The 12,815-nt window shown below is 44.2% G+C and overlaps 1 protein-coding gene across 4 annotated transcripts in view; it reads left to right on the top strand.

The window, feature by feature from the left end:
- The window catches only part of ADRA1A (adrenoceptor alpha 1A), a 105,971-nt gene extending 93,704 nt beyond the window's left edge, over positions 1–12,267 (top strand). For 2 of the 4 annotated variants that reach the window (XM_082616117.1, XM_082616116.1), the window contains one exon: positions 4,265–8,235. In XM_082616117.1, coding sequence (XP_082472243.1) covers positions 4,265–4,782 — 518 coding nt within the window. In that variant the 3' untranslated portion in view covers positions 4,783–8,235. Of the gene's footprint in view, positions 1–4,264; positions 8,236–9,345 lie in introns of those variants that run through there. The other 2 variants (XM_082616118.1, XR_014293573.1) reach the window with 2 other exon arrangements.
- The last annotated feature ends 548 nt before the right edge of the window (positions 12,268–12,815 follow it).

The raw sequence follows: 12,815 nt of genomic DNA, 5'->3' as shown, positions 1-12,815 counted from the left end.
ATCAGTTTCAATTTCTCATTGGAATCTAGGGACCTTGACAATGGAAGCCAAGATTTTGACTCTCCAAGGGTGAAGATGTTGATGGTGTTCATGGATAAATTCATGCTCTGCCCATCTCAGTCTGGCCAAGTTTTAGTCGATCAGGGAGTTTAGAGGGTCCTGAAAAGAAGAGTCAGAAATTCTGCAGCAGGATCAAATCGTGGAGGAAAACTCAGTGAAGGGAAGAGTCCCCAGGGCCTTGGGGATTTTCCAAAGCTCAAGAATTAAATGAGGCAAATTCATATGCAAAGGATGACCGGGCCTGCAGGGCGAGGGGTTCCCGGGAATTAAGCTGGAAGCTATTTGCTCCTCTTGAAGCTGTCCAGAGTCTGGACAGAAGTTGTTGAAGAGCACAACATACCTACGGTGACAAGAAAAATAGGAGACCTTATGCTTCTGTGGATAATTCAAAAGTCTGGCTCTTCCTATGAAGCATGGTGAGAAAAACTAGAGCGTTAGACACCAGGTGATGCAGCATGGAAAAATAAAATAGTGTAATAACAGCCCAGAGAACAGCAGAGGTTTGAGCAGAAACTGGGTCGAAGAAAAAAGAAAGAGACAACAGAAGGAAGGCAGGGGCAGGAAGAGAAATAAGAGCTATGACCCAGGCACAGCAGAAACCAGGCCACACTGTGAAGCAGAGTCATGGGGAGGATCGTTCATTCATTCGGTAGGTCATTCAAGGAATCGGCTATTCATTCAGCAAAAATTAGAAGGATGCCTTTGAGATACCAGCAGTGTGCTGGGTTCTGGAGCTCCATGAGCAAGCAAAACTGACATGGTACCGGCTCAGAGGGAGTTCACAACCTAGTGACTGGGTCTGAGGTGCCCATCCCTAAGCCAGGCAGGTTCAACCCTGGTGCTCCACGCCATGATGGGTGGACGACAGAGAGAAGCATGGTCCAACTGCCTTCCTAGTCTAAAAAACACCATCATCATCAAGAAGAGAGGGATCTGAGAAGAAAGTGAGGTTGGGAATAGAAATTGTGAGGAGCTCAGAGGAGATGGTGCCTGAGTGGAAAGATTTGGGCAGGGAAGTGGATACCGAGATGAGCACACCCCGATCGGGACCAGGAAGCAACAACTCTTTTCCAAGCCTGATCCCAGCTCAATCTTCTCTTCCTAGGAGAGGAAAAATGAAGGGAAGGAAGATATCTAAAGATGTGAATAATATAAATAAGGATGGAAACAGCCTTGTGCTGTCTTTTCTTAACTTTTGGAAAGCCTCTGAAGGAAGCACAGTTATGAGTCTCTCTCTTAACCCCAGCTGGGAGCTGCCAAGACAGAATCACCCCCAAGGGAGGATGAACACAGCAGGCAGGAGAAGTAGGTCCCATGATCCACCCCTCAGATTGGTAGGGGGCAGATCATGCTAGGTTTAAACACATCTACATGCTGTCACACACCTGATGGGATAAACAAAGTGGTTTCATTTATGGGAAAGCCTCTGGCCAGAAGACTCTCCCATTCACTATCTGAAAAGCCAAAAATCTAGAGATTTGCACAGTATTCCTGCAGGGTTAGAGCTGGACTATCTGACTTTCAAATCTTAGTGTAAATTCATTTTAACCATCTCCTTTCTCACCCTATACCTCAGCTGCAGTGAGGAAATGGGTGTTTTGAGCAGGGCACATGAGGGAAAGGACTAGTACTTACCTCTGAAGCTGTGGACAACAGGAAGGCCAGAGTGACTTGGCGCTGGGTCGGCCAGACCTGGCATTAAGGGGGCCTTGAAGGAGAGAAGAGGAATGGGAGGAAAAGGACTAAAAGGAAATGTTGAGATGTCTGAATGCAGAACGGGGCTCTGTGAGCACAAAGAGTGTCCCTGAAGGAATTGAGGGAAATTCTAAGGACCCCAAATCACCTCACTAGCATTCACATTCATAATTCATGTGGGGTTTTTTTCTTTTAATTTAAGCTCTTCAAATAAGGGAAATACACTTCCCTCTCTAGCTGATTTACAGAATAGTGAAATTCCAAGACAAGGTAACTTGGGGCATGCCCTTCTCACATATTTTCATTAAGCCTGAGCCCTTGTGAAGTAGATTCCCGTAATCCTGTCACTGTTACTATCAGGAAGAAATATTGGACAACATATAGGCATCATCATTAAGATGAATTTTTTCTGAAACTGACTACATTCACACAAAACCACCATTCATGTGGGTATTGGCTGCTTTCTTCACCTCTCTGCTTAAGTTTGAAGAACCATCTTTCCAATTTAACATCCCCAACTGTACACCTCATCATTCTCTACACAACATCCTCATTCCCTAGAGATGTATTATTCTAATATATTTTGAGACTCGATAAAGGAACATAGGCCCCAAAGTCAGACTTCCCAATTTCAAATCCCAGCTCTACCAGTAACCATCTGCTGAGTGACTTTAGTTGAATTATTCAATCTCATTAAACCAGTTTCTTCATTTGTAAAATGGGGATGTTGATATGAATCATATAACTTTTTTAAAATTTTTATTGGAGTCTAGTTGATTTACAATGTTGTTAGTTTCTGCTGTACAGCAAAGTGCATCAGTTATACGTATACATATATCCACTCTTGTTTTTAGATTCTTTTCCCATATAGGTCATTACAGAGTATTGAGTAGAGTTCCCTGTACAGTAGGAATCATGTAACTCTTGATGTTACTAATGATGATTAAATTGTATGTAAAGTATTTAGCCTGTTCCAAACCAGACATTCCATATGAGTAACTTATAATTATAGGAAAATGTTAAAAGCTTTGGAGCTAAAGAATAATGCTTTCTCACTTAGCATCATCATCTGCGTGTGTGGTTGTGTGTGTGTGTGTGTGTTTTAATTTCTTTGAGACACACTGAATTTATCAGGGAGTGTGTTTCAGAGATTTAAAAAAATGCTCTCATTAATCACTGTACCATTTTGCCTTCTCTGGCTCTGCAATATTTAACTTTATTCTTTGTTTATATTTATGAGATTCTCTGCAAAATTTCAGGGCATTGCTTGGCAGAGTAGACTTTTAAGCCTACCCATCAATTTGTCATGACTCTGATGGGTCTCTAGAGCAGAGACAAAAAGAAAGACATAAAATCAAGACCTTTATTCGGCTGAGGCAAAAGAAAAAAGTTGTGCAGAGAATAAAGAACACTGGGCTTGGAGTTCTATATCTCTTTATCCATCACTATGTTAGTACTGTAGCTATTAAGTTTGTGACAGCCACTTTAATCATCATTTTTTTAATTTGGAAATTGAATAATTGAATAAAATAACCTCTAAGACAGTTCCTGCTTTAGGGTTCCATGCTTTTGCCATTCTGCTTCCAAGAGCTATGAGATAGTGACCACATAAGATGTAAAGATGCCTGAAACTTGATCCCTGCCGTGTAAATTAGCGGATTTCACCTAAATCACCTAAAATAGGTGAAGAGGACAGGAAAGAGCATTTTAGACATCTGGACCCAACTTAAGAGAACAAAAAACATGAGCAATGATCTGGAGAAAAGTTTGTAGTGAGTCTGCTTAGAGTGGAAGTATTAATGTTAGAAATCTAGAGTAGGTTTAGCACTGTGGAGGACACTGCATGTCAACCTATTAACAAGCATTTGGTTGCTACTGGAGTATTTTGAGCAGACAAGTATACTGTAATGTCAAAAGGCATCATCAAAGGAAAATAATCAAAAATAATTGGCCAAAGTTGGCCAAGTCAATATTTTATAAATTTGGGATTCTCATTAAAATATACAACTCCAATATTCAGGAGAGAAAGCATTCATAATTATTTAGGCCGTGCCTGTATAATACTGCATCAAAGAACAAAGGGAACATTCAGGTAACCCTATTTTATTATTACTTTTTGAATGGATTTCAACTTATTTTTAAATTCAGGAGAAACAATTTGCATATGTAGACTCAGCCTAAATTTCATGTTTTCATTTTTTAAAGCTTTATAGCAGACACCAAGTAATGTTTTATCACTAAGATCCAGCACAGCCCTAACCCTTTGGGTCTTTTCCCTTAAATAATATTGCACATGTGGACCAAGTGAGAATGGACTTTGAGGATATTACCAAAGGGTTACATTCCTAGGGGACAATCAGTCAAATGTGAAAACTCAAATGCATTGGGAATCATTTGAAACTTTTTAAAGATATAATACGGTGTTTGTTGGTTGGTTTGCTTTACTCTCCTAACCAATTGGCCCGTTGGCTTGCAAATAACATGTATGAATCTGTGTGCTTTCTTCCAGGGTCTTTCTTTCCTGATTTCAGGCCCTCAGAAACAGTTTTTAAAATAGCATTTTGGCTCGGATACCTAAACAGCTGCATCAACCCCATTATATACCCATGCTCCAGTCAAGAGTTTAAAAAGGCCTTTCAGAATGTCTTGAGAATCCAGTGTCTGCACCGAAAGCAGTCTTCCAAATATGCTCTGGGCTATACTCTGCACCCACCCAGCCATGTCCTGGAGGGGCAGCACAAGGACCTGGTGCGCATTCCAGTGGGATCCGGAGAGACCTTCTATAAGATCTCCAAGACGGATGGGGTCTGTGAATGGAAATTTTTCTCTTCCCTGCCCCGTGGATCTTCCAGGATTACAGTGCCCAAAGACCAATCAGCCTGCACCACTGCCCGGGTGAGAAGTAAAAGCTTTTTGCAGGTCTGCTGCTGCATGGGGCCCTCGACACCCAGCCATGGAGAGAATCATCAAATTCCAACCATTAAGATCCATACCATCTCCCTCAGTGAAAATGGGGAGGATGTCTAGAGGACAGGAAAGATCAGAAGGACAGGGGCATGATCTTAGGCACCCACTCCACTTCCTACTGGGAAGGCCAGTTCACATTTTGTGGATGATGAGACAGGACCATTAAACCAGGGACCATCTGGGAATGGGCTGGGGAGGAGACCCGACTCTTGGGCAGTGGGTAGGGCTTAGGGAAGAGGGAGGATGTCACACAACCATCCCATTCACAATGATGATAAACAGCATTTCCTTGAGGCTGATGCTCTCTGGGTCATCCTCTGAGCCCGCTTTCCATGTCTGGCCCTTTCAACGAAAAACACCATGGGAAACAGAATTTCATACACAATCCAAAAGACTATAAATATAGGGTTATGATTTCATCATGAATATTTTGAGCACGCACTCCAAGTTTGGAGCTATTTCTTGATGGAGTGAGGGGATTTTATTTCCAGGCTAAACTTACTGAGAACCACTTTGGGTTTTTACGGGGAAAGGGCCTGGAGAGGAAGAGCCTTAAGATGGTGGCCGGTATCCAGACACGTTATTTTTAGAGCAAGTTTTAAACTCCACCATTTCTGACACATCCAGTTTCTCGGCTTGAGTGAAACTTGACAGTGAGAGTTACCTTTGGCTATAATGTGACTGCTTCTGATTCCCTAAGGATGAGAGTGAGGGGCACGCATTATGTCTCTAATATAATGGAGGCACATCACCTACACTTGGGTCTAGAAAGAGTTGAAAGAACCAGTCGGGGAAAGATGGCTTTTCCTAATGGAAGACAGTAAAGATGAGGGTCAATTTTTCAACTTGACTTCTACGGACAGAATTCCATTAAGTGGCTCAAAGATCAGGTGGAAGAAGGCTTCTTGTGTAACATATTTAAAGATCAAGAGGTTGGGTTGGGGTATGCTAATTTCATGCTAAGATAGAGGCTGCAAAATTACTCCACAGCCTTTTCAACATGGCCTAGAAAGGCTTTTCTTGGCAAATCACTTACCTTTTCCAGAATTCCATTATGAAAAACCAGAGCTTATAATATTTTGAAAGGCACATCACGACTCCCATTTTTTCTCAGCTGCTTCACTACTGCATAATGAGTGAAGTCCACAGTCTCCGGGGCACATGGGTCATGTTGGAATGAGTCTGATGATCCAGAACTTTGAAAGATACACACGCTTAGCTTGGGAGGATGCTTTCTGGTCACCAAAAACCCATCAGAAACAGAAGTTTGCAAATGGTTTTTGACAGAAGCCTATTTATGCTGATAAAATATCCAATAGTCCGTTTATTTAATCTATCCCCACTTTTTACAAGAACTTGGGGAACACACTGTTTTTTGCTTTATGTATACCAAATTTTGGTCAACCTTAATAATTCCATATATTGCAAAGATACAGATGGTGACTATATGTAAAAATTAAAATATTTTCACATTCCACAGTAAGAATTTAAAAGAAGATTTATGTTTTTGAAATAATTCTTGACTAGAATCACTGGTCTTAAACTCCTGACCATTCCTGTGGCCTTTTTCCCCTATTTGGGGTAATTCCCTGTAAGAATTTCAAGGCAGATTGTAGCCATTATTTAACCTTCACAGCAAAGGTAGTGTCTCCATCATCCTTTCCTTCTTCTCTTGCAGCAAAATGATAATTTCCTGAAATCTTTCTAAAAGGCTAATTTCCAGTGCCCTGGAAGGTATCCTTGAGTGTGGATTTGAGTTTGGTTGTTGGTTGTGTTTTGACCTAGAATGTTACTGCTTTCTCAGCCCTTTCTGGAAAGTGTCTCGTTGTTGACCAGATAGACACTGTGCCTTGTGCTTGTAACTTGGATTCTGGCAGTAGACGTTGGCTGGATTTTTAGACTCTTCTGGTCTGTTTGTATGTCTCCTGACAGCTCTCCCAGATGTAGGTGTCCTATTATGCCTGTAGGCATCAGGGAAGGACTTGACTAGGCAAACCTCACTTCAGTTTCATTGTTGAGAAGAACTTCTTTTAGGATCTGAATTTTTAAATCTTACCAGGCTCCCCCTTACAGGAAGTGTGTCCCCATGAAAAGAAGGGTAATAGCTTTTCTTCAGCAGAACATGGCTCCATATTTGAGATGTTCTTTGAACACCTCTTCAGGCAAATTTAAATTTTAGATACTAGGAAGCTCAGGATCACCGGAAAGCTAGACTTAATGCCACTTCTAATCAAAATAAACAACTCGAGGGCTTCCCTGGTGGCGCAGTGGTTGAGAGTCCACCTGCCGATGCAGGGGACACAGGTTCGTGCCCCGGTCCAGGAAGATCCCACATGCCGCGGAGCGGCTGGGCCCGTGAGCCATGGCCGCTGAGCCTGTGCGTCCGGAGCCTGTGCTCCGCAACGGGAGAGGCCACAGCAGTGAGAGGCCCGCGTACCACACACAAAAAAAAACAGAAAACAAAACAAAAAAAATAACTCGAAAATCTTTCGGTCATCAGATAAAAGCCATGACAATTGTATTCATGTAAAACTATCCATAAATACTTGTCTGCTACACCCTTCTCTATCCCCACTCCCTCCAGGGAGGCTAACTTTAACATTTTTTTCCTTTCCCATGACATGATATTAGGTATAAACATGCCAATTTTACAAGAAATTGATAATGTCACCCAAGACTTAGTCCAAAGCGGGATAAACAATGTACGAGTTATATTTTCACTCATCCACAAAAATCTCTGTACCTTTAAGCATGCCAAAAGCTCTCTAAAATTGTCACAGTTAAATAAATGATCGTCATATTTATACTCACATGTTTACTGCTTCTATTTGGAGTTTGAAGAACATACCCAGAGTAACAGTGGTCAAAATATCTTCTCTAATGTGTTATAAAAAGCAGTTGCTTTGGGATTGTCTAAACATCACCAAAAATCAACTTGACATTGTGGGATAGGTGAAATTTGAGCTTCTCCTGCGATTCAAATTGCACGCCTTAAGAGAGACCTTGAATCTCTTTACTCAAGAATTTCCCCAGACCTTTGCAGGGATTTCAGAAAAGCATTTTACGTGTCAAGTTTTCTTCCTTTTACCTCCCTTGTGTCTCATTTAAAGACAGCTTCTGCCTGTAAATCACTTGGGATCTGCTAACGCTCCCCAAGATATTAAGGCTCCTAACGCTCTTGCCACCTACTTGGATTGGTCCATCCATAGTAGACAGTGATGTTTGGGTAAATAAATATTTTCTTAAGGCTTTCTGGTTAGGTGCTACTGTATGCCAGGCACTGGCAGAGCATTTGGCACCCATTGCCTCTAAATGTCATAGCAATTCCATTCTTCTTATTTGACAGATAAAAAATTTGATAGTTAAATGTGACTAAGGACTCACCCAAGGCCAAGGAGGAACCATGATTCGACCTGAGGTTTTCCAAACCCTAGAGCCCGCATGATCTCCACCAATACCCCAGCCTCATAAGTAATGAAAGTCAAAGCTCCCCCAGTTGGGATTGTATATGCTGAGGATACTAAACCATACCCACACTTTTTAATGTTTTGTTTCTTTGGGATTTGCTTCCAGTCAATCTCAGTAAACATGCTGCCAAATCTCCATCCCAGCCAAACCCAAGAGTAGGTCGTAATGGGAAGGGTTTGGCGCCTATAATTCTAACTATCAGATGGCACCACTTTTGTAGGGGAGAATGGCCTGGAATGTTCTTCAGGCTTTGCATGAAGGACAAATTATATCCAACTGGGTGAAGATGGACATATAAGAGAATGCAGAAGAGACTGGCTTGGCTTAGAACAGCAAACACAGTTGTGGATGCAAAACGCGTTGTGCAATGTGTTGAAGTTATTGACGCGCAGCCACAGTTCATCAGCACACTTTCAGGAAGTATATCCCTATTTAAAATAAATAAAAAGCAAATGCAGTCTCACTTACAATCACCTGTACTCCAAACAAAGTGTTTTTTTGAGTTGGAGAGAGAGAAGGAATTATAGATATTTCACCAGGAATTACACAAAGCCCAGAGAGTGTGTCAAATATGTGAATTTCATATCTGTCACCATGAGGAAATGGTTCAGGATGCTGGTCTTCGAGTAGCCAGAGAACTTGGCAATCTTTGAAAATGAAGAATCAGTTGGCAGCTATGGCTGCCTCTTAGATGACATCCTCTTGTTCCTGGATTTCACAAATGAAAGCTTTAAGTCCTGAGTGTCCCAGCTACTCCCATCCCTCAAAGTGAACCATCACACAGACCTTCTGGCCCAATAGCTTTCACGGTTATGGCCTGGGAGCGATAACTTGTTAGGAACTATTTGCTTGGGCAGGGAATTATTCTCTCTTTAATCACAGCTGCTTAATCACAGCTTGACAAACATTCTCACTTGCTTCTGGGGCTGCTTCTGCTCAGATCCTCTTGCCAAAAGAGACGCTGCCTCTGTGTCTGAGTACTTGTTGACTTAATTAAGAGCTCTGCTTGTCAGCAAAGGGAGAAGGGAGCCCAAGCACATGGAAAGTAAATTCTTCAAGCAAAACCAGGGAGACTGAAAAGAAGAGAGCGGTGGTAAATATGAAGGCATCCGAGGTATGCTCACTTGTTACTCTGATTTCTTTTTACACTACTAGGACTTTTAACCATGAAACTACCTGCACACAGCTCCGGTCGAGCCTGGTTGGAACACTGTTGGCCCCATGCTCCTTGTCTACAAACTGCTGTGGAGCAGGGCTGAGCCCAGGCTGCTGTGGGGTCCGCCATCTTCAACACGCAATGGCAGCGATGGCCTCTGGTCCTCCAAAGTCCCTTCAAGATGAGTGTTGTGGGTTTGGGCTGGCGAAAGCCAGCTGGGATTTGAGCAGAGGACACCAGCCCTTGCCAGTGATCCCATCAGCATTACCTCTTTCAAACTTCCCCAGACCCAAATGTCATGGGGGCTGAGGATGGACCTTGTCTGTTCTATATAGGAAAATGTCACTTCTTTGCTACTGCAACATGGACTACTGAGTCTCCCACCTAAAAGGAAGGTCATGACGTTGGAAGGGGGCTGTTGAGGAGGAAGAAGCCTCACTGTGGACATTGCTCAGAGCTGTTCGATAATGCATTGCAGCAACTGATAAACGAGGAACTTCCCTAAAGCTGATGCTTATTCATTTCCAAAGACAAAACAGTTGTCTTTCTTATACTTGTGGCTCAGGAGTTACTACGCTACTTTCCCTCCATATCACAGTCAACGTCGCACGTTATGAGCTGGAAATGATTATTGTGAAACTATAAGAAATACATACTTAATTAGGTAAAAATAAATCTAAGAGCAAATTAATAGTATATTTGGCAGGGAAAAAAATAATGAAGACACTGACCTATTAAAAAACCTGAGGGGCTTCCCTGGTGGCGCAGTGGTTGAGAGTCCTCCTGCCGATGCAGGGGACACGGCTTCGTGCCCCATTCCGGGAAGATCCCACATGCCGCGGAGCGGCTGGGCCCGTGAGCCATGGCCGCTGAGCCTGCGCGTCTGGAGCCTGTGCTCCGCAACAGGAGAGGCCACAACAGTGAGAGGCCCGCGTACAGCCAAAAAAAAAACAAACCTGAATATAGTAGTTTCATTCCGATGTGATAGAAAAGAAGCTACAGAAAATTCCAACATGAGTTTAATATTTTCTTCTATTTATATAATATTTCACATGGGTCCAAAGTACTTTTGCCTATCTCGAGTTACCCCTGTGAGGCAGAAAGAGAAGGAAGGTATTCTTATCTTTACCTAGCATATGAAAAAACAAGGGGAAAGGTGACGTGAGGTTTCGGGATTTCTTTGAATATCTTCAAATCCAGCCTCTGACTTCTTTTTCCATGATGCTTTCAATATCCCCAAGGTCCACTGCGTTTCTTGAGACTCTGACATTCACTCACTCACCTCTTGAACCGTATTTTCAGCTCTATTTGTACCTTCTCTCCTGCTGTATCTCTGCCAGCGGCTGGGCTGATCAAGATTGTTCTAGGGGCTGAGTGCATATTTGTCTAGGGTTCTCTCACGGACTAAAAGACAAGCAGAGGCAATTCTGTTTCTCCCTAGATAGGCGGCAAGAGCTAAGGAAATTAGCAAGGCGGGGGGCTCTTGGGTTGCTCCTCGGGGTGACACGTAAGGCAAAGCCAGCAGTGCCTGACACCTTAAGGACTTCAGGAAAGGTCCCAGAGAGAGAGTTTCGGGAATGTTTGTTTTCCAGTGAGCCTGAGCACTGTATACACCCCGATCGTCACCATCAGCAAGCTGTTCACTTCTTCTCTTGCACCAGGTGCTGCACTTGGCACAAAAAAAATACAGAAAGGCACAGATAGTCCCTAGCTTATGATCTGGGTGTGTTCCAAGCTCATCTGTTGCATTTTTCCAAGAGGCATTGTTTTAAACGGGGACGGGGAAGGATGTTCCCAGATAAACCAAAAAATAAAAATCTATTTAACGTCCACCAGGGATTGGCAAACTTTTTCTGCAAATGGCTAGATAGTAGATATTTTAGGCATTGTGGGCCATACGATCTATTACACACTCTTCTTTGTTTGAATTTTTTTTTTTTTTTTGGACAACCCTCTAAAAATGTAGAAACCATTCTTAGTTCACAGGCTATACCAAAAAATAGGCCATGGGCCAGATTTAGCCCATGGGCCACAATTTACCATCCTTGATCTCTGCTATTACTAGTTTACAGTGTGGTACAAATAATGCTAAGCAGTGGATTTAGGTGTTCAATATACAGGCTTTTTTTTTTTTTTAATTCCATTGCCACATCTGCACTTGACTACATTAACATTCCCAAACTGTATGAGTTGTTAGGTCAAGTGACAAGTTCATGTTCAGGGCTGGCTCCTGCCCCATATGACCTGCCCACCGAAAAGATAACTTTAGTATGTCATTGTGATTTTCCATCCCCTCTCCCACTGCTGTATTCTGCAGAACAAGCAAGTCAGCAGAAGCCCAGGGGCATCCACGGGGGTCTTTCAGCCCTTCCCCTCATTGGCAAAATGCCCCAGCACAATCTGGCCAACTCTGAGAGAAGCAACAGCCAATCAGAGCCATTTTGACCAAGGTCGATGTGAAATCCCTCCCAGCCCCCTAGACCCTGCTGAAGGGGGGTCCCCAGAGACTTTAGGGGCCACACTTGGCTCCTTGGGAAGGCCTTCTCACCACAGCGCAGGCACCCAGGCCTCTGAGGGTCTGCCCTGGAGCTCCTGAGGACCTGGGGTCCAGAGGAGGTGCCAAAACGGGAGTTCAGCAGCCAAAAGACCGGTGCTAGTTACCAGCAGGCGCTCTCCTCTGCCTCCTTCTCTTTCTCTTCTCTTCCTTTTTGTTTAAGTCTGAAATGACCTAACTAGCCTCGAAATGGCGTTACTATGGGGAACATATTTAGACCTCCCCTGGGATGACGGAGTCCTATTTCTCTGAGCTGGGCGCTTTGTGGGCGGGGCTTCCTCCCCGGCCCCTCCCAGTTCTGATGGGCAGTCAAGCGAGGAAGGCTGTCCCAGCGGGGAACAATGTGTGCCGTTCCCTTGGCCCAGGACCGGGTTTGCACGGGGCTGAGAGATGAGACTCCGCTGGGGTGGGGCATGGGATTGGGGGAGGGGCAGACCTGATCGGGAAGGACCTGGGAGCGTCGAGACCGGTCAGTAATAGCACCGCTGCCCGTGGTGGGCACAGAAGGGAAGGCTCTGGGGCAGGCGCCGTGTGGCAGCGTCCCTTACCTCCTCCCGGCCCTGTCTGTCTTCACCATCTCCTTCCCTGCCTTCCCGTCTCCTGTCTCATCCCTTCCTCTCTCTCCATCCTTCCGCCCTCCCTCTCTGGCCAAGCTTACAAGCCGTGGTGATGCTGGGGTAGGTGCCCTTGTCCCAGAGGGGGCCAGTTCCCACGGGGTACAGTGCTGACAACTTGGGGCTTCCCTCAGCTGCTCTGTCCCCTACCACGGCAGGTCCGTGCCCTCCAGTGAGTCCAGGGCAAGAGACACCCCTCCACCGCCCTCCACCGCGCCCCCCACCATTTGAGAGCACAAGTGAGGCCTCCGCAAGGACCCTTACCCTCTACCCGGATTGCTGTCTTTGTCTTCTTATACTA

The sequence above is a fragment of the Mesoplodon mirus genome (genome assembly GCF_964341445.2).
Source record: "Mesoplodon mirus genome assembly, chromosome: 1".
NCBI lineage: Eukaryota > Metazoa > Chordata > Mammalia > Artiodactyla > Ziphiidae > Mesoplodon > Mesoplodon mirus.
Note: the sequence above shows the minus strand (reverse complement) of the source record. Positions and strands in the feature narration are given on the sequence as shown.